Source organism: Bubalus kerabau, chromosome 9 (assembly GCF_029407905.1).
Source record: "Bubalus kerabau isolate K-KA32 ecotype Philippines breed swamp buffalo chromosome 9, PCC_UOA_SB_1v2, whole genome shotgun sequence".
Lineage (NCBI taxonomy): Eukaryota > Metazoa > Chordata > Mammalia > Artiodactyla > Bovidae > Bubalus > Bubalus kerabau.
The window spans coordinates 60,560,165-60,584,474 of NC_073632.1; the positions used below are offsets into that span (position 1 = coordinate 60,560,165).

A 24,310-nucleotide genomic window follows, 5' to 3' on the forward strand; every position below is an offset into this window, starting at 1 on the left:
CTCCGTTGATAAGTAGAGAGTACTAAAGTCTTTGATAGGAATCTGTGGTACCTAATGTAGTGATAGTACCCCTACTGGAGCAGAGCAGGATGCAAAGAACTGAATGTGTCCGTGCTGTTGGCTGAAATCAAGATTGCGAGGAGAAGTATCAGCAACCTCAGATATGCAGATGATACTACCCTAATAGCAGAAAGTGAAGAGAAACTAAAGAGCCTTTTGATGAAGGTGAAAGAGGAGAGTGAAAAAGTTGGCTTAAAACGCAGTGTTTAAAAAAAGAAGATCATGGCATCCGTTCCCATCACTTCATGGCAAATAGATGGGGGAAAAGTAGAAACAGTGACATTTTCTTTTCTTGGGCTCCAAAATCACTGCAGATGGTAACTGCAGCCATGAAATTAAAAGATGCTTGCTCCTTGGAAGAAAAGCTATGACAAACCTAAACAGTATATTAAAAAGCAGAGACATTACTTTGCCAACAAAGGTCAATCTAGTCAAAGCTATGGTTTTTCCAGTAGTCTTATATGGTTATAAGAGTACCATAAAGAAGGCTGAGCGCCAAAGAATTGATGCTTTAGAATTGTGGTATTGGAGAAGATTCTCAAGAGCCCCTTGGGGAGCAAGGAGATCAAAGCAGTCAATCCTAAAGGAAATCAGCCTGAATATTCATTAGAAGGACTGATGCTGAAGCTGAAGCTCCAATACTTTGGCCACCTGATGCAAAGAGCTGACTCACTGGAAAAGACTCTGATGCTGGGAAAGATTGAGGGCAGGAAGAGAAGGGAGCGACAAAGGATGAGATGGTTGGATGGCATCACTGGCTCAATGGACATGAATTTGAGCAAACTCCAGAAGATAGTGAAGGACAGGGAAGCCTGGCATGCTGCAGTCCATGGGGTCTCAAAGAGTTGGAACTACTTAGCAACTAAACAACAACAACAATGCTCTTAGGGAAGCTGCTCCAGGCTGGAATTCCATCAGCCAGTCAAGATTATGGAAAACCATCTAGAGTTCTTTGCAGCTCTCTTGAAGGCCTGCAGTGTCAGCTTCACAGTAATCTGGGGGTGGGGAGGGAGAACTTCAGCACAAGCTGTGTTATGTGTCCCCCCTTACAGCGCCTTTATGACTCTATCCTTGGGTAAGCCATTTAGCAGCCAAGCCCAGGTTCCTCATATGCAAAATGCAGGCTGAAACCTCTCTCTCGGGTTTCAGATGAATGACAGTACTTGGCATAGCAGCCATCCATAAAGGGAAGCTTACCACGATATTGTAGTAATTTGTTCATAAAGCTTTCTTACCATTTTCATAAAAGGTACAAATGAGTATATATGGAATACTGAAAAAGTAACTAAGTATGGAATATTGAACTAATGAATGAATTTTGTAATCTGAAATAGATTCCTTATAGTTCTTTTTTCTAATAACCAGAATTACTGACTGGTTTATAAGGGTATCAAAGACTTTTTCCTTTTTAACAGTTTTAGCTTCTGCTCTGTATGTAAACTTGCTCCAATTTGCCAAAGATTTTTAAAAACTTCACATTCATAGTCTAATTATCAAAAGAATAAACTGGCATTATTTAAGTTCATATAAGTCATTTTTTAAAAGAGCCAAACTCATTAATATTCCTTGATAAAAGGGATACCATGAGAATATTTATAATGAATGCAAAAATAAACATTTTATTATCTTATTTTTACATGAGATTATACTGCCCATATTTTGGGAGTGTTAATACTGCCACATAAACAATTAAAGCCAAGAATCTTTCTACTAAATTAGCATCTTGAATAGAAGCATCCTTAATCCATGCATTAAATTAAAACTAGAATCCATATTATTTCTGTCACACTTGAGGAAACCACACAAATGGATAGGTAATTAATACATGTGAAATCCTGTATAGAAAGTCTCATTTATAAAAACCTATAACGAAAAGATTGATGCACTTGAAAATATAAATTTTATATATATATATATATGTATCACCTAGAGTGTGCAGATGTAAATTCGTAACCCAAAATATGTAAAGTATGCACCACGGTATTTTAACTAAGTGAAATAATAAGTGATGGTAACATCTACTACAATGCAGATGTCAGCTGACCTTTAAAATCTCAGTAAAATCCACTCTAACTCCAATTCCTCATTCTGTAGAAAGCTGGAATCCTGCCTCCAAAGATTCTACAGGTTCCTAGCAGGATTAAACTCTAAAGGTCACTACTGCCTATCTCTAGCGTGCTGGCTTTGCTGTGTTCTTGTTGAATCTTTTACCTTTTTCCTGCTATTACACAAACTCTTCAACCAGTTCCCTATTTCTATGATGTATTGGGTTGGCCAAAAAGTTTGTTTGGTTAGTGAATAGGTTTTTCAATCAGGTTCCTAGTGAAAATGAAAAATATGTATTTTCACTTAAAATCGAACAAATTTTTTGGCCCACCCAATAGCTTTACTCTTCTTCTCTCCTCTTGGGAATAAAGAAAAATGACATATTTCTCATATTCTTAGGTAGACCAATTCAGCTCACTCTTTTTTCTACTTTCTTTTTCTAAATTCATCTAGACAGACACAAATTGATCATCTGAACAAAGACTATTCTTGCCATGAAAGAAATGGAGCCAATCACTGTTTGTTTGTTTGTTTACCTACTTAAGCTACCAACTTGAAAGGCCATTAGGCTATTATATTATAATATGTAATCTTTTCAGAAAACAACATTCTAATCTAAGCCAATATATTGATACTTTAGAACAGTCCATATTATCACTGTTCCTTTATACATTTTAACTTTATATCATTTCTGTTTCAGAATCTAAACTATAGAAACACAAAAAGAAAGACATTATCTGGGTCAACTCTGTGCCCTAAGATAGTCAGTTAATTAAAGACAATCAAATGATCATTGATCCTACACAAATGTCCAGGTATGAACTATTCTGTGTATCATTAACTCTCAGTGCCATTTGGAAGTTCTTTTTACAATGTAAGCATCTGTTTTTGAGATCTTTCTTTTTTGTAACTGATTTGTATAGTTTCGTGGGGGAAAGTATGGTTTTCAAAAACCAGAGACACAGAAATCAAATTCCTTCTTCACCAAATAATCACTGTGTTATCCCAAAAAACCACTTAACCTCTTTAAGCCTCATTTCTTCAGGAGCAATGTGAGGGGAAACTAAATGCTGCTTCAGAATAAAAGGAAGTCAGTTTAGGATGAAAGCTTTGGTGATTATTTTGGAGAATGTGTAGGTGATCTGATTGCTTTCTTTTAACCATTTAAGTCTTTCAAAAGCATTGTAGAATGGTTCATTTCTGTTTGGCTTCCATCTCAGTATAATACTGTAATGGTTTTGTTTTAATCTCTGTCAGATGGGGAGTAGTAAAGGCTGGAGCATAACTGGAGGGGAGTGGGGAACAGAAGAAAAAATAACTGCTGGGACCAGCTATCTGCTGAGACCTAAAACAACAAAAAGATTATTTCATTCTTAGTGGAATTCCAGCTTACTAGAAACTGAGGGTAAAGAACCCGCCAGGAATGCAGGAGATTCAGTTTGATCCCTGGGTCGGGAAGGTCTCCTGGAGAAAGAAATGACAACCCACTCCAGTATTTTTGCCTGGGAAATCCCATGGACAGAGAAGCCTGGCGGGTTACAGTCCATGGGGTTGCAAAGAGTTAGATACAACTACTGAGCGACTAACACTTTCAGGAACTTTTTAGTGGAATGTCAAGCTATCAAGCCCGAAACTCCTCCTCAGGAGCAAGAAACAGAGCCTCTTAGGCAGTCATTCCACATCACAACAAACTTATTTCTCCCTCAAGCAAACCTTAGGCCCTGGACCCAACCTAACTGGGATCCCAGGATGCTGAACTCTTCCAGTAGATCCTCTGGGGCATTCCCAGTCTAAAAATTTTCCATCATGAGTGAATTCAAGGATTTGCCCTCATCAACTCTGCTAAGTGCCACCAAAAAATAGAACAGAAATTTGCATACTGGGATAACATAATTTTGTGGTTTCTAATTTAGCATGGGTTCTGACACAATTTGTATAAACATGTTAGTTCCCCCTGTCTTCTCTCAGAAACTTTACCCAAGCCCACTGCCCTCAGGCCCTCTTCCTGATCCTGAAATGGCACGACCTCCACCGACAACTCTGCCTCTCGCTTGACCCTCATCAGGTCCCTGCCCCTCCTCTCTGAGCTCATCTAGGTCCACACCCAGCTTGCATCCTGCCCTGGAGCTGGGGGGTGCTCTCTCCTCCTGTCCAAGCCTGAGCCCCTGCCTAACTCCCACTGTCCTGTCTGGGACCCTGTGTCTGCAGTCAATATTGCATCCCCCACACTTATTCCTACTCCTGGTACCTATGAGCTGCTCTCAGCACTTAAAACCAGAAGATGCCCCCAGTCCTTCACTTCAAATTCACTCTGTCCTTCCCCTTAGCTATAAATTTGCTTAATGCACTCATTCCTCAAGAAAAGTTCCCTCCTTTGACCTAGATTTTTTTTTTCCTCTACCTAATCTCCATTCTCTCAGCCAAACTTCTTTGTCTTTCCTTCCGTCTTTCCTCCTTTATTCTTCCTAAAGCCAAAACGCTATTAATTTATAATGAAAAGCTGTCACCCAGACTGAAGTATGTGTGTGCCTAGCACAGTACCCTCTCTCCCTGCAGGAAGGAGCAGGGTAACAGGCAAGCTGAGGGGAAGGCTCAAGTTCAGGGAGTCAAGCTTTGATGACGTCCCAGCATTGTGCAAAGGTGGCCTGCGTTTGCAGCTTCACTTCTTCACTTTCCATCCACACCTTTGAGCACTGCATTCTAGCTTCTGCCTTCTCTCATTCTCCTGAAACTGCTTCCAATAAAACTACCAAGTAGTTCCTGGCTGAAAAATGCCGAGGATATATTCTGGACTTGGACGTCCCCACAGTCTTGGACACCTCTCACCCACCCTCCTGCTCTGGCTTCGGTTTCTATGATGCACCTCCTCCTCTGGCCTTGCCATCGCACATTCTCTGGCTCCCCTACACTGATTACTCCCTGCTTCACGCTACTTCTGTATCTTGGGAAGACATCTCCCATCACACACATCACACGACACTGTAATCATCCATTTAAGAACCGTGAGCCCCGGCATGGGACCTGCCTTTGTGTCTTTGTGGCTGCAGCACTAGCCCAGAGCCAGACTCAGGGAGATGAGGAGACTTGCCCAGTTTGCTGGCTGGCAAAGAGTGGAGCACGTTTCACACGTGCGTGAGCCCTCAGTCTGTGACCTCAGTTCACACAACCAGCCTCAGTCATGCCCCCTGCTTGTCCCCAGTACTTTGTATACAGTTTCTTTAGATGCAATAATATTTACACATTAAAGCTATAGCTGTGGCATTTTCAAAATGCTGACTATATTTTATATTGTTCTAATTATAATGAATACCAGAAAAATTAAAGGCCCTTTAATGGGTTTGAATAAATAAAAGTTATTTTAAATGGGACAAATGCAAACTTCATCTAAATTTAATCAAGATGAAAATAAACATATATTCTAGGGAGTTAAAGAAGCTCTAGCAAATGTTCTTTCACGAATGAAATAGCTGAAAAAAACTCTTTGATTGTCCTCTCCTAGAGGGCAGGAAGTGTGTTTGCTGATTTAATCTTATGTACCCATGATCCAGCACTGACTTAATAAGGATAGACCATTTCCTGAGAGAAGGAAGACAGCACTAATGCCACTCTTGAGGAAATGCAATACCAACTGTCTTATCTTTGTAGTTTTAAGGAACTAATTCTGTGGTTAGTGTCCCATTATCCTGCTGCCAATTGACAAAAATGAAAAGTAAGTTATTTTGCAAGATGAGTTCGGGATTCACTTTCACTCACATGAAAAAGGATCTTCTCAGTAGTTCACAATCAATCTCTTACAATGGAGAGCATGCCTTTAAAAAGTGCAACAGCGGGATACTTAATGCTTACTTTTCTTCAGGACTGTGAATTTCAAGTAGAAATGATGTGCGTGTTTGTGAACTGGGTCACAATGTCAGATGCTAGAGGAGCCTGTAAAATCTGACTGTCTCTAACATCTTAAATCACATGCTAATGGGCATATCTACACAGCCCGGTTTTCTGAATTCATCTCTGCTTGTCTCATTTTAAAAACAAGTGGCGGGTTTCCAGGTGTCCTGACCCTAAAATGGACAGCAAAGGGGAGAGGGTACAGAAAGAGAGTGAGCACACTGGAAATACTGAGTCTCTAAAGAAACATTCGTTTTGTGTTTTATGGAACAAAAATAAGCCCCCAAAATCCACGTCACCTCAGGCAAAGTTTACAATATACCAGAAGGATGCCAATGACCCAATACACCATTAGTTAAACTGGAAAAAATTAATTATTTGGTAAAGGATAAGGAACAGCTCGAAATATTTTTATCTACTCCAAAAAGAAATCAGGGTAACACTTCTAAATCAGAGACAGTCAGGGTGAACTATATACCATTTTTTTTTTAAAGGGCCCCTAGCAACCCTTTCCTATCCATGGTTAGATTCACAACTGATTTATTATAAGCTGCGCCTTAGGAAATAGGCAGACGACTGAAGGTATCAGAAATGTCACTGGTGATTTCCTCCTCTTTCCAATTAAAGGTATTGTACTGTACACAGGGAAGTAAGCTTTTCATCTCAAGTACACAGTAGGGAGAAACAAACCTGAGAAAACTGTGATTGTTTTCATTAAGTATGGTTAACACAGGCAGAATGCATTAGTGCAAAAAGAGAACAAAGCAAATTATTTCCTTTCATAGTAGGGAAAAAACAAAGTGATACAGCAGCAGGAACTGAAATTAATGGATACATTTAATAAAATGGAAAAGGAAACATACAGACCCACATGGAGAGAGAAGTCAGCTAGAAGAAAAGTTATGACCAACCTAGACAGCACATTAAAAAGCAGAGACATTACTTTGCCATCAAAGGTCCATCTGGTCAAGGCTATGGTTTTTCCAGTGGTCATGTATGGATGTGAGAGTTGGACTATAAAGAAAGCTGAGTGCCGAAGAATTGATGCTTTTGAACTGTGGTGTTGGAGAAGACTCTTGAGAGTCCTTTGGACTGCAAGGAGATCCAACCAGTCCATCCTAAAGGATATCAGTCCTGGGTATTCATTGGAAGGACTGATGTTGAAGCTGAAACTCAATACTTTGGCCACCTGATGTGAAGAGCTGACTCACTGGAAAAGACCCTGATGCTGGGAGGGATTGGGGGCAGGAGGAGAAGGGGACGACAGAGGATGAGATGGTTGGATGGCATCACCGACTCGATGGACATGGGTTTGGGTGGACTCCAGGAGTTGGTGATGGACAGGGAGGCCTGGTGTGCTGCAGTTCATGGGGTTGCAGAGTCAGACACGACTGAGTGACTGAACTGAACTGAACCTGGTTGAGAGATCTAGATCTAGGCTGATAAGCTTCTCTGCTTTCTTAAGGCCTCACTCAAGAAAGTGTTAAATAGTTATACCTCTAAGACTATGTAAGGGTAACTCCAGCATTTTTTAAAAAGTTTTATAGCCAAAATTAAAAATAAGGAATAATCATTAAATTATGAGAAGTTTATGAGAACGTTTAAATTTTCTAAAATTTAGAAAATGCAATGCAAAATTTAGGAATGCAATACCTTAGGCATATGTGAAAACTGAATGAGTCAATGGAAGGAATGTTAAGCTGGAAGACAATATAAAGAACACTGATTTTATAAATCCATCATTGTTTTGTTATCTAAGTACAGATCCATTCTTCCTAATAGCAATGACTCTCTTGTAGCCAAGTTTAAGGTTTCTTCAACAAATCTAACAGGATATAGTCCTGGTGGCTTTTTTCTTAACTGCTAAAATATATACTTAAAGAAAAAGAAGTAAGTCACCAGATAAATGAGGTCTTATCTATATCAATATATAATAGCATACACACTCATAACCAATGTTGATTTGGTATACAGGACCAGTAATTTATCCTCATTTACCCTCTTCTTTGGTCTCAATCTTCATTCATTAATTATTGAGCAATTAAATCCAGACATGAGCCAGGTTTATTCAATAAAAATCAGTGAATTGCCAATAATTGAGGCACTACCCAGAGACGCCAAGACTACAGCTGTCTACCTAGTTACTGAAGATAGCAGAAGGAAAAATGGGCAGAGTCCAGTGAATTTACTTTAAATGCAAGGGAGAATTTTGTTGGAGCAGATTTTAAATTAGAGAAGATTACTGAAGGAAACTGAGAAGTTTTTACTAGTGTACTTAAAAGTGATTATTTCTTCCAAGTACAAACATCTCTAAGTTACTCTTAGTATTTATTTGATTTGACTATTCCTCTTTGTCCTTGACACAGAAACCTAATAAGTTCCATTTGGGTCACAAAATGAGTATCCTCCAACTGAAAGGAGATGCAACTTTCCTCCCTAATAGGCAAACCTTTCAAAGGAATACATATGAGGTTTTTTTCAATAACAGTATTGGAAACACAAGTTGATAATGTGATGTTAATAACACATGCCTCATAGGTTCCCTCCGTAGCAGTGCAAAGGCAGACATGAGAAGCTAGAAGTGGCACGTGGGTGTGAGTGTGCCAAGACTGGCCCTGAGCAGGTACCCGCTGAAGCTGGGTTATAGGAGCATGGGATTCATTATATTAGTATCTCTCCTCTTTTAATAATCAAAAGCCTTCCAAAAAATACAAATACAAAAAAAAGGAAAATAATCAAAACCCCCAAATAATTAGGAAGAATGGGAAAGTAAATAGGAATATAGGACTAGGATGGCATGAAAAACTATAATTCACAAATAAAAGGAAAATGTTATTTTAGCCAATAATTTAAACCTCTTCCCTCAATGCATAGCAACAGCTCTGACCTGGATCTATTCCCACTGTTATACCCATCCATATGGATTAACTGGACTTTTCTTCACCTGCCCTGTCTTTGACAGAATGGCTCCTACACAGACCGCCCAAGGTGAAAGGAAAAGCAAAGGACCACAAGGAGTGCAATACAATCCATGAATATGAAAAGCTGACAATCTAAACAATAGAAGGTTTGGTAGAAAAAGAGATGTAATGGGCCATTAATTTCCATTTTTGAAATTTTATCCCACTAATAACTCAGAAAATCACAGAAAGGTCAATTACTTCCCCTTACACTGCTCTCTATAGAAACAGGTGCCCAGTAAATGAATGTGAATTAGCTAAACCGGCATCCTTGGCTGAATTGTTCACAGAGGCATGTGGCCACAACCACCAAAGCCTGACTTTTCAATTTATGAATGAAAGTGTTTTGTAATAAATCCATGAAGCATGTTCTACCTGATATCCACAGAAGACCATCAGCCACATATCCAGCGTGACAGGACAGGGACCGGTCAAAAGACTGGACAAAAGTCCACTTGTTCTTCTTGGGGCAATATCGCTCCACGGTAGGCAGAACCTGACGCAGTTCATTTCTGCCCCCGACAGCATAGAGGTATTCATCCATGGCTCCCAGCACAAAATGCTCCCGGCAGTTTTTCATGGGTGCTATCTCTGCCCAGGAGTTACTGCGGGGGTCATAGCGACAGGCAGTCCTCACAGCACACGTCCGACCACTGGCATGCTCAACTTCCCCTCCTGCTACAAACAGGAAGTCCCCCATGACCGCCACACAGTGGTGGCTCCTCCCCACGGGCATGGGAGCCAGCTCACTCCAGTTGGCCACGGCAGCGATGAGGGCATTCTCCTGATCCACGGGATTGAAGTACCGGAGTTCCTTGACTTTACAGACCTCGCGCTTCTTCCCGCCAATGATGTACAGGGTATCCGACTGGAACCGCGGTTTGGTCCTGCGAGTCTGCCACACGGGCTGTGCGTAGATGCTCTGGTGGTATTCCAGGGCCTCGTTGACCAGAGCTGTTGCCGTCTCGCTCGCCTGGACCAGGGGGTGGGACAGGGCAACTGTGTGGAGCGTATCCACGTCCATGAGGCCGAAGCGGATATACTGCAGGAGCTCATCCAAGTACTGGTAATGGCAGCTGTGTTCCAACCACCTCACGGCTAGCTGAAACAGAGGCAGGGAGGCGGAGAGAGCGCAGAGGTAAGAAAGAGCCAAAGCAAGGGGGCGCACAGGCCTTGCCATGTTTTCTTTCAGACACTTCATAATTTACTTTTTTTCCTTACAAACCATGTACCACTCAAATATTGTGATACCCAGTTGAGGGATATTTTTTTCCCTTTCTGCATCAGCAGAGACACAAAAGAACTCAAAACACTATTGGAGCCATTAGGAACAATGTTAAGTAAAATTGACAGGACTTAAAGTATCACTTCGGGTGAACAATAATTACTTTTCAAAAAATGAGAATATGGTGATGCAACAGGCTGTTCTCTTGGGTTTTAGGCATAAGAGGCTCGGTGCCCCACCTCCACCAGGAAGTGTCAACAGTGACCGTGTCATCAGTGTAAGCAACATATGTCAACCAGCGACCAAGGTGCTGTATCAATACGAGTAATGTGCGAAAATACGTGAGCATCTGAGACCAGAGGGTGTACTTGAGAGAAAATCAATATGACACTAGTAGCATGATTTTAAAAGAAAAAGGACTTTTTCCCCTGCTCCTTTGGTAGGGTATCAGTCAGGAAGCAAGAGAAGAAAAAGAAAGATTGCAATCTATCCATTTTATTTTTTCTCAATTAGTTTTCACTTTGAAGACAGTTGTTGTTTGCACTGTAAGATACAGCAATTTAATAGAGCTATTTTCATAAAAACAGGATATAGAGGAAATTATCTTTGTATTATGGACACAAGAGCAGAATTTAATCCTAGCCTTTTTGTTTAGGTCTAGAAATCTTTCAAGAAGGAAAAAGTAAAAACTTTTGGCTACAGAAAAATAGAATTTCTTTAAAGCAGGCATATTAAGTCATAAATACCAAAATTGAAGAATAGTTTAGAAAACAATAGCAATAAAAAGTCAATTCATGATATGGAGCACTTAAAGTAAGTTAATTAATGTGACTTAATATTTAAGTTTGGCAAAGATTTCCAAACACCAGCATAAAGAAGTATATCTAATAATTCCAGTCAACATATTTGATAGAAACCCAAGTCTTCCGCATTGGAGGCAGATCCTTTACCAGCTGAGGCACAGGGAAGCCCTTTATTCTGAATAGTACCTATATTAAACTAGATTGCCTAAGCAATATAAATGTGGACCTGAAGGAAGTAGCATAAAAAAATAAATAGAATACTGAATAATTTTGCTGTGTTTTACTTGTGTTTTACTTGCTTTCTGACCAATGGAACCGGGGTTCTGGGTTCCTTTTTCAGCTGACTCACTGCACTAGAGGAAAAAACGCCTGCAGAGACAGAAGGAAATGTTATGGCCTCAGACCATTACTCCTTGACAAACATGAGCCGGGTTTTCATCCTGGTGAAAAGGATTGCTCAACTCTCTGAAGCATTCGATCATTTCTGACTTGTATCCATTTGACGAACGGCTCCAAAAGGCAAGGCATATTGCAGGTATGTCTTTTTAGTTCTCCAGATGAGGAGAATGCAGCTAGTGAATCTGCTTCCAATATATGCTAAATTGCATCTCTTAATGAATAATGAGTGAAGAGAAATGGAAAAAGAATGTCATTGGGTGCCAGGCAGCCTACAGATGCCACACAGGCAGACACCATGGAGGGCAGATGAGAGACACTCTTTGGCTGTTTTTCCAGAAACTAGTATTTTTTTTTTAAATTTAAATAAGGTACTAGCCTGATGAAAAAAATTACCTGTGTACAGTAAGACAGTAATAACCAAAGACAGTGCAGAAGAAACAGGTTACTCATCAATCACCAGGTCTCTGCCAGAAGTGGAGAGCTTTCCCACAGGCAACATCCTGGTTTTCCTCCACCCTAATTTTAGAAGTTTCAAGAAATGGGTTCCAATTATTTCCCTGGGGAGATAATTCTACAACTTAATAAATGATTTTCCATTCTTTGTCCCACAGGGCTTTCAAAAGTTTTCAGAGATAAAGTCATCCCACTGAAGGTCACTCCTGTACCAGGTAAAATTTTCTTAAACTTGATCCTTCATATTGCTTCTAATTTGAGTCATTCCAGCTGGTATTGCTCTGTTTTGTAACAAACTTCTCAGAATCCTTAGAGCCTAATGTTTTTGCATCTTGCACATGGATACTACAGGAAAACAGCTCTGGAGAATTACCAAAGAAATGCTCATGTCTCTATAGCCTCTTTTTATAGCACAGTGCTGCCATTTAATTACTTTCCTCCTTCCTCATAAATCAGTTCTTCCCATGCCCTAATCAATCTTCCAGCCCATCTCTTAACACTGTCCAATCTACCTTGATCTTTCTAGTGAACATTGTCACTTACTGTGTGAAAGGAACATAAGCCACAGCCAGGCTCTGCTTTTAAGAAAATTTCTAAGGAAAGCGGGCAGTGGAACAGTGACCACTGTGATCTATCACTTCCGGCTTTCTGTCTACTATCACCCCTTACGTCACAAATATCATGAGAGGGTCCATGCTCAATTTCCCCAAATATTATGTATTACAGAAAACTTTGTGCACATACATTTAGTCTGCATTTTCTGGGCTCTTTTTTCTTACTGCCAATATGTCTAACTTCTCACATTTTTCATATAATTTTCACACATTTATTATTTATAAATATTTTCAGACTATACAGTCATTCATATCTGTTGGGTTTATCTTTTCTCCAGATCAAAGGTAAATATAACTTAACAGTTCTGCCAAATTCAAACCAATCTCACCTAGATAGGGTTTTAGTGATAGATTTAAATCCAGTGCTTCTCAAACCTAATATGTGCATGAATCACCTGGGGTTTCTGGTCAAAATACAGATTCTGATTCAGGAGGAGGAAGAGAAGGATTGCAAGTCCACATTTCTAACCATGTCCCAGGTGATGTGTAAGCTGCTAGTCCATGAACCACATTTTGAGCAGGAAGGTTTTGGACAGTCCCATCCATGAGACTGTAAACTGCTGCTGTCTTACAGTAAACTGAGTCTGCTGTTTCAAATTTTAAAAGGCTTAAAATCAACTAAAACTTAAGTAGGATGCTTTAATAAAGATATAGGACTTGTGTAGCTAATACTAGGGGTAAGACAATGTGTTTCCTTTATAGTAAGATATGGGTAAGATCTTACTATGGGCAAGACAGCATACTTTCAGACCTTGGCTCTATAAATCAGCACCTGATTCTGATGGCATAAAGGAAGCCATACAAACACTCTGCAGTTTTGCTTTTACAATAATACATAAACAAAAGTAAAAGTGTCGTCGTACTCAGTTTTTACTTTGGTAACAATATAAAAGAGAAAAATCATTGAAACCATGGATAACTCTTACTTATCCAGATAATGGAAGAAATGGCAAAGAAAATCCAAAACAATGGGCTACCTTAAAATCACTTCTATACCACGAACCTCAATGGAGCACTATTCATTGCCATGCTGAATTGAGGGCAAGGCGGTACATGCAATCCTGGAGCCCATTTAAGAGGTTTAGAATAGAAACTATACTAGGGCTTCCCTGGTGGCTCAGTCAGTAAAAAATCAGCCTGCAACATAGGAGACCTAGGTTTGATCCCTGGGTCGGGAAGACACCCTGGAGAAGGAAATTGTAACCCACTGCAGTATTCTTGCTTGGGACATCCCATGGCCAGAGGATCTTGGCAGGCTACAGTCCATGGTGTTGCAGCATCAGACATGACTTAGGACTAAGCCACCACCATTAGAAACTACAGTATACACGGAAGGCTGATTCATCATTGGGCATCATGAAACAGAGAGACCACAGGTAGCTCTGTAGTGCATTTTGGGGCTTATATTTGCAAATGTTTATTTAAGGAACTTTTGGCTTTTGGTGATACTACACCTAGAAAGCATAACTCAGGGAAGGTGAAAATCCTATTCTAAGTACTCTGACACACTGACATTCCCATCGCCCTAATTTCTAGAATATTTTAGTTGATGGGGGTGGGCGGAGCATACAGTGAAAGTTTTATCTCTCAAGTTTTAACTTGCTTAGGCGACAAAGACAGCAACGGTAGAAAAGAACACAAGGATTCAGGTTGGGAGGACAGATCAAAGAGTACTTAGGAAACAGGGCATTAGGCAAGGTGTTTCCTAAACCATCTGAAACACAGGGACTGCCACCTCCAAAGACCACAGGAAATCTCCCAAGCACCGTGCCTAACCCAGTCCATTTCATCTTGCCCTGATGGACAATTGTTTCTTCCTCAAAGGAGCACTTGCTACTGCTTATTCCAGTGTCAACATATCTCTCAGTTTCTTGATAAAAACAATGTCTAGCACATAGTAGGCTACACATATTTGGTGCATAATGGAAAATTCTTTGTAACTATTCCTAGGCTATCTCTCACATTTCTTTTGAACCAATGACATCAGATTCTGTATATATCCATATCTGTCTGTCTATAGGCTTCCCCACTGGTTCAGATGGTAAAGAATCCTTCTGCAATGTGGGAGACCTGGGTTCAATCCCTGGGTTGGGAAGATGCCCTGGAGGAGGGCATGGCAACCCACCCCAGTATTCTTGCCTGGAGAATCCCCATGGACAGAGGAGCCTGGAGGGCTACAGTCTATGGGGTCTCAAAGAGTCAGACATGACTGATCTATCTACACAGGCTTCATCTTTGTGGTTTTCCTATAAAGTCCTTATAAGCTCTCATACAAGGCAGCACGCACTGCACTGGACTTATTTGTATATGGTCCTCGTTTTACTCCCTCCACGACTGGCGCTGGCCACCTCTATTTGAAATTATTAGCATTGCAATGCACATTGTAATATGCTAATCCCTCAAATAAATTGCAAAATATCAGGGCAAGAAGAAACTTTTGAGTACGTTTGGTTCAAACTTCTAAATCTTATAAAGAGAAATCAAATCCAGACAAGTTATTTGACATACTCTAAGTCATGCAGCTGATTAATGGAAAAGCTGGAACCAGAAATGCCATTTTCAAATTATAAATATGTTCTATCATATAATCATTATTTGTTCATCAAAAACTATTTTAAGATAAAATCCGGGCACTCAAAACCAAACCCAACTTCCGTATTGTCTAAATTAGAGAAAAAAAATCTGTTTTTTAAAAAATGCATGCTTTGCTTTAGATAGGTGAAAATGTTTTTCAATGACTCTCATTTATGGATTATTTTTGCATAAAAACCATGATTTAATGGTGCCAATTATAGAGTTTGTAAGTAAAGAACCAGTCTTTAGAGGAATGGGCTCCTCTGAGTATTGAACTTCTGTCTCACTTCTTAATGAGAATATATATTTAAGTTCTAGGTGATCCCCTGTTAACTAAACCTGGCTCAAAAATATATGGAAAATAGTCCCCTCCTTTTAGTTTTCTCAATGTATCCCCACTGATTGCTATTCTATGAATAGGATATATAATACTAAATATAAAAGTATATAATTTTAAATTATGCAAAATTTTCTGATTCAATTAAAGTATGCAACCTGTTTAGATGTATTTCACAAATATGTGAAAAATATATGAACGAACGTCACATTCCTAACATGATAAGCCCTCAAGCTGTGATCCAAATTCCTTTACTGTTTCTCAAACACACTGAGATAGAAACTGCTGTTTTAAAATATAAAATTCCTGATCCTTTGAAAGGAGCTGCTGTTTTGAAATCTCTCTGCTTAAATATGTCCACAAGTATGCTTGCTGCCCAACACGGCCCCCAAAGCAATAAGAAATTCTATATTCACAGATTCTCTGCAAAATATATGAATTAGGAAGTTACCCAAATCCAAGAATACACATCAATGCGCTCTTCCATAAAATCGCCTTTATATCTTGCAAATATATATATTAAAATGACCTTTACAGAGCAGTTCTCATCAGATGAGTGATCGAGTATTTTTCACCAACACTAACAAAAGATACAGCCCTGTCGAAAGCAGTAACTCTTTCTTTCTCTTGGTTCACAAGTATTCTTTTTCACTGAGGAGGATGTTCTCATGACAGAATTCATCAGCCAAAGCTGAGTAAGCAAGAAGCGGCATTTTTGCCCACAGTCCGACCCAACCCCCTTGGCCTGGGGCAGCTATAATTACTCTCTTATTCTAAAACTTGGTTGCAAACTGCTTTGTTGATGGAGAAAACAGAGACCTGCCTTTTGCAGGCACCCTGCTGTGAAGGCATAAGTGTCTATATCCTTGCCAGTCCTGTCATCCTACTGAGATAAGCCAGGGCACCCATCTCCCCTCAGTGACCGACAGGCAGCACAAATTCCACACGCCTGCAGATTCAGAAAGGAACAAAGGAAGGGCATAAGAGCAAGTCAGCAACCTCCTGGCATTCCTGAAGCTCCACCAACGAACCTGGCATGTTAAAAGAGTGCTTGGGACACAAGCAGTGGGGAGCAGAGCATGTGTTAATGGAATGAGTGACAATGCACAGAGAGAAGTTTCCCCTTCTAAACAGAGGATCAAGGATGCTCACCATCTTCTAATACATGGCCTCAAAGGGAAGCTGCACGGACTGTTATATATGTTGTGTTCAGGTACACTAATTCATATGTTATTTTATGCCTTAAATTTCAATAAACTGCAAACACTTTAGCAAGATACCCTTTAAATATTATACAGTTTCTTCAGATGAAAAATGTGGAGTTTCCCACGTGCAAGTGAACAGGTGTTGAGATTTGCTATGTTCGACTACACAGAAGCGTATTTATTTAATATGAGTCATGTTAAAGCTCTAAATAGTGACATACTACACCAGAATAATGACTGACAGAGGAAAGTTCATATTAATAAATAAACGCACAGAATTTTACAGCTTTATTCTCCTCTTTGAAATGAAATGAAAGATTTCTGTTCAAAATGGCAACAATCTGATCCAAAAGCAGCAGAAACTAGGGACATAAGATCAGAGTGCATTGCTCCACCAGAACAATGAAAATGTTACGATGGAGGAATATTAAAAATTACAACAGTGCTCACTCGAGTGCTATAATTAAAACTGTGTCAACATTTTGCTTGTTAAAACAGTTTTCAAGGGAGGTTGTACATTAACCATTACAGCTGACTACAGACTTATGTATGACACATAGGCTGTTTTTTCCTCTGAGAAATATATTTCAATTGAATCAAAACTGATGAGGTCCCAGGTTCATATACTGTCAGAAGAAAAAAAAAAAAAAAGACCTGACAGATTTTAAATAGAATATTCAGCTCAGCAGGTATGGTAATAACACATATTCTTTCATTGTTCATTTAAAACTTTATGAAGTTGAAAGATTGACAAATGCTCTTATGTTCACCTTTAGCAAAAAATTTGTGCTTGATAATACTCTAGCTTCTCTTCAGATCATATATGTCTTTTGCCTTTTACTAAAGATATCCGTGGAAAAGAACAGTTAAGAGGAGTTTTTTTAGGGACTTAAAAAAAAAAAGTCATGATGTATACAACTTAGCCTCAAATGGCTCAGAAGAAAAGCACACATGTGTGTTCTCTCCCTCTCTGCCTGAATAGCTATTCTCCTACTGGATATTTATAGAGAGATAGATATCTAGAGATGGAGGCAGAGAACATATGATAAAGCAAATGAAGTAATTTGCTAAGAAATGAGCAAATCATATGGGTGCTCTTTACTATTCTTATTCTTGCAACTTTTCTGTAAGTTAGAAATTATTTTGAAACAGAAAATTGAAAGAACAGAAAAAAGTGCCTGTTAACCATCTTTAATACACATTTTGCTCAAAAAATACATACTGCCAAGCATCAAAAGTAAGAGCCCTTGCAAGCAAGGATGTCTCCCATAGACACTGACAAACACACAGGACTGGAGGAAGCACAGGAAAAGTGCCCTGAGGCCTGCCCCATTTAAGTTCCAGGTATTTGTGAGGGCAAACACAAGGACTTGAGTTGTCCTTTGGTTCAGTCTTCTGACACAAGTCAATTTTTTTTAAATTTTATTTTATTTTTAAACTTTACATAACTGTATTAGTTTTGCCAAATATCAAAATGAATCCGCCACAGGTATACATTAAAAAGGTAAATTATATATCAAGAAAAAACAAAAGTAGGAAAAAGAGATGAAGTTAGTATACCATGATACCTTTTACATCTGTAAGAACTGGCCACCAATTTGAGCTGATCTTTGAAAAGTCAATACAAAGAACAGCAAGAATCCATGGCCAACACTGGAGCAGTCATTTGGCATCTCATCTGTAAAATGAGTGAGTTGATGCAAGAGTCTCTTTATCTCTGGGATATATGTCACTTACAAATCCACCAAAATGTAATATTTTAAAGTAGAATCCTCAAATACACACTACTATATGTAAAACAGACAACTAACAAGGACCTACATTATAGGATAGAGAATTATATTCAATTAAAAAAAAACAAAAAACCTAAAAGGGAAAAGAATCTGGAAAAAGAATGTTGTTGTTTAGTCACTAGGTCATGACTGACTCTGCGACCCTGTGAACTACAGCATGCCAGGCTTCCCTGTCCTTCACTATCTCCCTGAGTTTGCTCAAACTCATGTCCATTGAGTTGGTGATGCCATCATCTTATCCTCTGTCACCCCCTTCTCCTCTTGCCCTCAATCTTTTCCCACATCAGGGTCTTTTCCAATGAGTTGGCTCTTCATATCAGGTGGCCAAAGTATTGACACCTCAGCTTCAGCATCAGTACTTCCAATGAATATTCAGGACTGATTTCCTTTAGGATTGACTAGTTTGATCTCCTTGCTGTCTAAAGGACTCTCAAGAGTCTTCTCCAACACCGCAGTTTGAACCCATCAATTCTTCAGTGCTCAACCTTCCTTATGGTCCAACTCTCACATCCATACATGACGACTGGAAAAACCATAGCTTTGACTAGATGGACCTCTGTCAGCAAAGTGATGTCTCTGCTTTTAATACACTGTCTAGGTTGGTCATAGCTCTTCTTTCAAGGAGCAAGCATCTTTCAATTTTGTGGCCATAGTCACAGTGATTTTGGAGCCCAAGAAAAAAATCTGTCACTGTTTCCACTTTTTCCCCATCTATTTGCCATGAAGTGATGGGACTGGATGCCATGATCTTCATTTTTTGAATGATGAATTTTAAGCCAGCTTTTCACCCACATCAAGATGCTCCTTAGTTCTCTTCACTTTCTGCCATTAGAGTGGTATCATCTGCACCTAAGGTTGTTATTTTTCCCAGCAATCTTGATTTCAGCTTGTGGGTATATATATATATGTGTGTGTATATATATATATCTGAATGACTTTGCTGTACAAGTGGAAGTAACACAGCACTGTAAATCAACTGTACTTAAAAAATAATAATGAATTGTTTTTTTCCCCAAACAAGGGAAAGGAAATAGTTAACCAAATCCAGCACAGAGAGTCCCAAGCAGGATAAACCCAAGGAGGAGCAACCCAAGGCACATAGTAATCAAAGTGACAAAAATTAGAGACAAAGATAAAATATTAAAAGCAACAAGGGAAAAAAAGACAACATACAAGGGAAATCCCATAAAGTTATCAGCTGATTTCTCAACAGAAACTCTACAAGCCAGAAGGTATTGGCACAATATATTCCAAGTGATGAAAGGGAGGAACCTACAACCAAGAATTCTCTGTCCAGCAAGACCTTTAGATTTGATAGGGAAATCAAAAGCTTTCCAAACAAGCAAAAGCTAAGAGAATGCAGCACCGCTAAATCAGTTTTACAACAAACACTAAAGGAACTTCTCTATAGTCAGTAAACTTAACAAGAGAAGGAAAAGATCTACAAAAATAAACCACAAACAATAAACAAAATGATAATAGGATCATACATATCGATAATTACCTTAACTGTAAATGGGTTAAATACACCAACCAAAAGACATAGGCTGGATGGGTGATAAGAAAGCTGGAGTAGCATACTCCATATCGGCCAAAACAAACTTTAAAACAAAGACTGTCATGAGACAAAGAAAGACACTACATAATAATCAAGGGTTCAATCCAAGAAGAAGATATAACCATTATAAATCTATATGCACCCAACAATAGGAGCACCTCAATATGTAAGGCAAATACCAACAAAATAATAATGAAAATTTTGAAAACTTAAAAACATAAAGTAGAACCCTCCAAAATTTCTACAGGTAGGAAAGACAATCAAAGTTAGTCACTGTGTCTAGGATCCAAGCCACAGATTTCCATAGCACAAATAGTTTTTATAAATATCTTCTCAGAACAATGAAGTGACAGCTTTGGTCTGTAATTCTGAACTCACCAGAAACACACACCTGTGTACTGTGGGTGGAACAGCACGTGTACACAGGCCCACACAGGAATAAAATGGTCTCAGCCAAGAAACACACATTTCAGACTTGTAAGGCGACTGCTTCAAGGTGTCATTTATTTAAAATCCCAGGGTGAGATTTTATTAGAAATGAAAATATTTAATAAACTAGTCACATAAAGTTTTACTTCAGGAGAGGCTTTAAATACACCATCCCCATATCTAGAATATACAAAGCTTTTTAGATGGGAAGAATGTCCCTCGGGACAATAAAGACAATCTACATCACCGATGCAGGAAAAATGAAACCCATTCCTGGTCTATTCACACTTAGCAAAATATAAGTACATTTAGAAATAACTTCTTATACTTGACTTAAATAATCTAATAATGGTCTGAGCCAAAAGATAATACTCATCCATTAACTGCTGATGGCATCAGAGTATCACCTGATGCTAGATTGATGGGTGAGACTTCTACGTAAGATATTAGTGATGCACATTTATATGTAAGTAAGATATCAGTGATGTACATTTATATATAAGTAAGATATTAGTGATGCATATTTATATACGATGTCCTTCTGGAAATAAAAGGGACACTGCATGTGGTGGTGAGATATGAACCTTATATTGTCAGAACAACATCGGAAAATCAGAGAAAACCAACTTGGTCAAAGAAGAAAATCCTACGGTATCGCACTGGCAACAGGGAGCAGAAGTGACCCTCCCTGGGTCACACCATTTCACATTCTCTCCCAGGTATTGCAGGCAAGGAGGGTGCATTATCAGGGTGAAGTCAAAGGACAGGGAAATTTTGATGCTTTTTTCCTACCGCTAACTGGTACATGCCCATGGAGGTGAACATGACACAATGAAAAGGAGAAAAAGTTTCTTAACGTATCTGAGCGTTTGTGAAAAACATAAATATACTGAGCTTAGGTTTCATCATCTGTAAAACAAAGATGATGTTATTTACGTCACAGTGTCTACATAGGACTGAATGAGATAACATGTGAAAGTGCTTGGAAAACTATGACATTGAGACAATAAACAGAAGTGTTATGATGGCAATGAGCCACCAAGAGATGGAGCTAATTCTCAATGCAATTACCCTTCTGAATTCATGTTAAAGCCAGCACATTCAGATGATTTTTACATAAAACAATGTTGTGCAATATTGACATAAATTTTGAGAGATCTCTAGATAAGGAATTTGCTACACTATTAAAATACTTCATGTTATAAAATGATAGTAAAATCACAGCAGATAATCTGTTGCAGATTAAAATCTAGCCCTTAAGATGAGCCTATTTCTACACCAATGAATTCAGTAATTCTAACCCAGTAATTAAAGACACAGGATTTTTGTTAAATTTCAAGTAAGAGAAAAACCAATGAGTGGATGAACAAATGAATGAAAAGAGAGACACAGACATAAACTTAGTTGTCTCTGCATAACCGTCAGTATATATTCACTTTCTTTATTTGGTTTGAATGTCCCATTAAAATATTTGAATTCAAGTCCAGCAGTTCCCTTAAATCTCAACTCAGTTAACTTAGTGCAAGGAAATTATATGTATACCCTAAGCTATCTGACTTGAGAAAACTAAAATAATGATTGATTAAGTTGATTACTTTCTTCTTTTTTTGGCTCTGGGGTAAATGATACAATCATGAATCTTTTAGTATTTTTATTCATCCATTCCTCAATTTATTTTAATTTGTATTTCTTTTATGATAAACCAAGAGTTCTCTTACTTCATTTTCTTTTGACTACACTGTGCAGTCTGCAGGATATTAGTTCTCCAACTAGGAATTACACCTGCACCCTGTGCACTGGAAGCAGGAGTTTTAACCACTGGACCACCAGGGAAGTCCCTTCAATTTCTTATTGAGTGTCCATTATGTGCCAGGAACTTAGCCAGTGAGAAAGAAATTCTCACACTCTCTCTCTCTCTCTCTCTATATATATATACAGTCTTACTTGCCATTCAGTCCCAAGTTCTGTTAGCATCATATAACTCAAGCCTTACTCTTGACCTCAAGTGTCTTAACGTATCCCTGTAAAATATACTCAGGGAGTATGGAATTAGGGGAAGAAATATCCTACAATTTTAGAATCTTCTGTCTATTGTAGGCAGATTTTCAGACACAAGCAAAACCCATCTTTTAATGTTGCCGTGTCCCTGATGGGTGTTTTAAATATTGCTGGTACATTTATACATTTTAAAGTTTGTTTTGTTTTGTTTTAAAGCTGTTTAATTTGTAAACATGCCCTGGAGCATCCCGAGAGCATCAAGCCTTTGAATATTTCTTTATGAACTGATTCAATAATAATGAATCAATTACAGGTTCACTGGCACATACACTCCCTACCTGAAATGAAACCGTTAATGACCAAAAGGAGCTCACAGGCTTAAGCAGCTGCCTCAGGTCATAGAAACAGAGATAGTAAAATCCCTCAAATAAGGGTACCGTGATGAATTAGATGTTCAGGAAGTACCTAAGCTGCAGGTAAGGGTTAATGTTGGCAGCTTCCAAAGAAAAAGAAAAGAATCCTCAAAGGTTACTTTAAACATTAATTTGGAGCTGAGAGTACAGTGATTGGAGTCGGGAACCCACTATCTGGAGCACATGACTAAACACAGTCAGGGGCCAGCCTCTAATATCAGGGGATAGAGCTGGTGGGCTGGGGTACCAGGGCCTACACTCAGTAGGTTGCAAAGAACACATATAAGATGCCATGCTGACCACTAAACCACCTTCACCATGTGAATTCCAGCCTGGCTACTAATGTGTGAAAAAGATACTTCACACTGCATTTTTCACCTTCATTTCATCACAGTATAAATAATGGGGGAACACAGAATCCTCTACTCATACCCTGAAGCACCTTTGAATATAATATAAAAGTGATGTTTTTGTCAAAAAAGATACACTCTTTTCAGCACAATTATGATTTTTTTGAGTGGGGGAGGTGACTTAGAAAGCCAATATATAATAGCCATGTATGGAAAATGGATAGTTACGTATAAGTGTAACTATGAATAGATGTAGTTACATAAAGAAGACTGAGTGCTGAACAATTGATGTTTTTGAATTGTGGTGTTGGAGAAGACTCTTGAGAGTCCCTTGGACTGCAAGGAGATCAAACCAGTCAATCCTAAAGGAAATGAACCCTGAATATTCATTGGAAGGACTGATACTGAAGCTGAAGCTCCAATATTTTGGCCACCTGATGCAAAGGCCGATTCATTGGAAAAGACCCAGATGCTGGGAAAGATTGAAGGCAGGAGAAGAGGGTGGCAGAGAATGATATAGTTGGATATCATCACCGACTTAATGGACATGCATTTGAGTAAACTCTGGGAGATAGTGAAGGACAGGGAAGCCTGCATGCTGCAGTCCATGGGGTTGCAAAGAGTTGGACATGACTTAGTGACTGAACAGTAAGGACAGTGGAAAATGGGTGTGTGGGAAGACAGGCCCAGTGCAGGAGAACCAGTGGCTTGCCGATCTCAGAAAACCTATGAGAGGGGAGGGGCTGCAGTGGGTGAAGGAAAGAGCACTAGGAGGAATTAACAGTAACTGTTATCCTGAGAGAAGGAGCATGTTCCAGTCCCAAGGCCAGGCGTCCAGAAGGAAATCTTTAAGTATTTGCTGAAGGAGAAAAAAAATTTTTTTGGTCAGCAAAAAAAAATTTGCTGAAGGAATTATGAGACTGCAATATGAAGAAGTCACAGACCCAAGACATCTTTACCACATTCAGAGGAACAACGTGTTGAAACAACAAGGTGAACCTCGAAGGTGGAGACAAGAAGAGTTGAAGAGGAAAGAGAAAGTGGCGCCAGTAACTGAGCCCAGCCCTAGGAGCAGAGGCCAGGAGATGAAGTGTGAGAGACTCTGGGGACCCTGTAATGGGGGACATCACTGCTGAGGGGATGCAGTCTCAAGTGAACGGAGTCACCGTGAGACCACGGTTCTGGGAATGTGGTTGGGAGCTTATAAG

The 24,310-nt window shown here is 39.2% G+C and overlaps 1 protein-coding gene and 1 pseudogene across 2 annotated transcripts in view; one reads left to right on the plus strand and one right to left on the minus strand.

Moving 5' to 3' along the window:
• KLHL32 (kelch like family member 32) overlaps positions 1-24,310 on the minus strand; it is a 200,047-nt gene that overhangs the window by 22,094 nt on the left and 153,643 nt on the right. The window contains exon 8 of one of the 2 annotated variants that reach the window (XM_055535435.1): positions 9,327-10,053. In XM_055535435.1, coding sequence (XP_055391410.1) covers positions 9,327-10,053 — 727 coding nt within the window. The remainder of the gene's footprint in view (positions 1-9,326; positions 10,054-24,310) is intronic. The other variant, XM_055535434.1, reaches the window with a different exon arrangement.
• Positions 17,358-17,468, plus strand: LOC129620285 (uncharacterized; annotated as a pseudogene).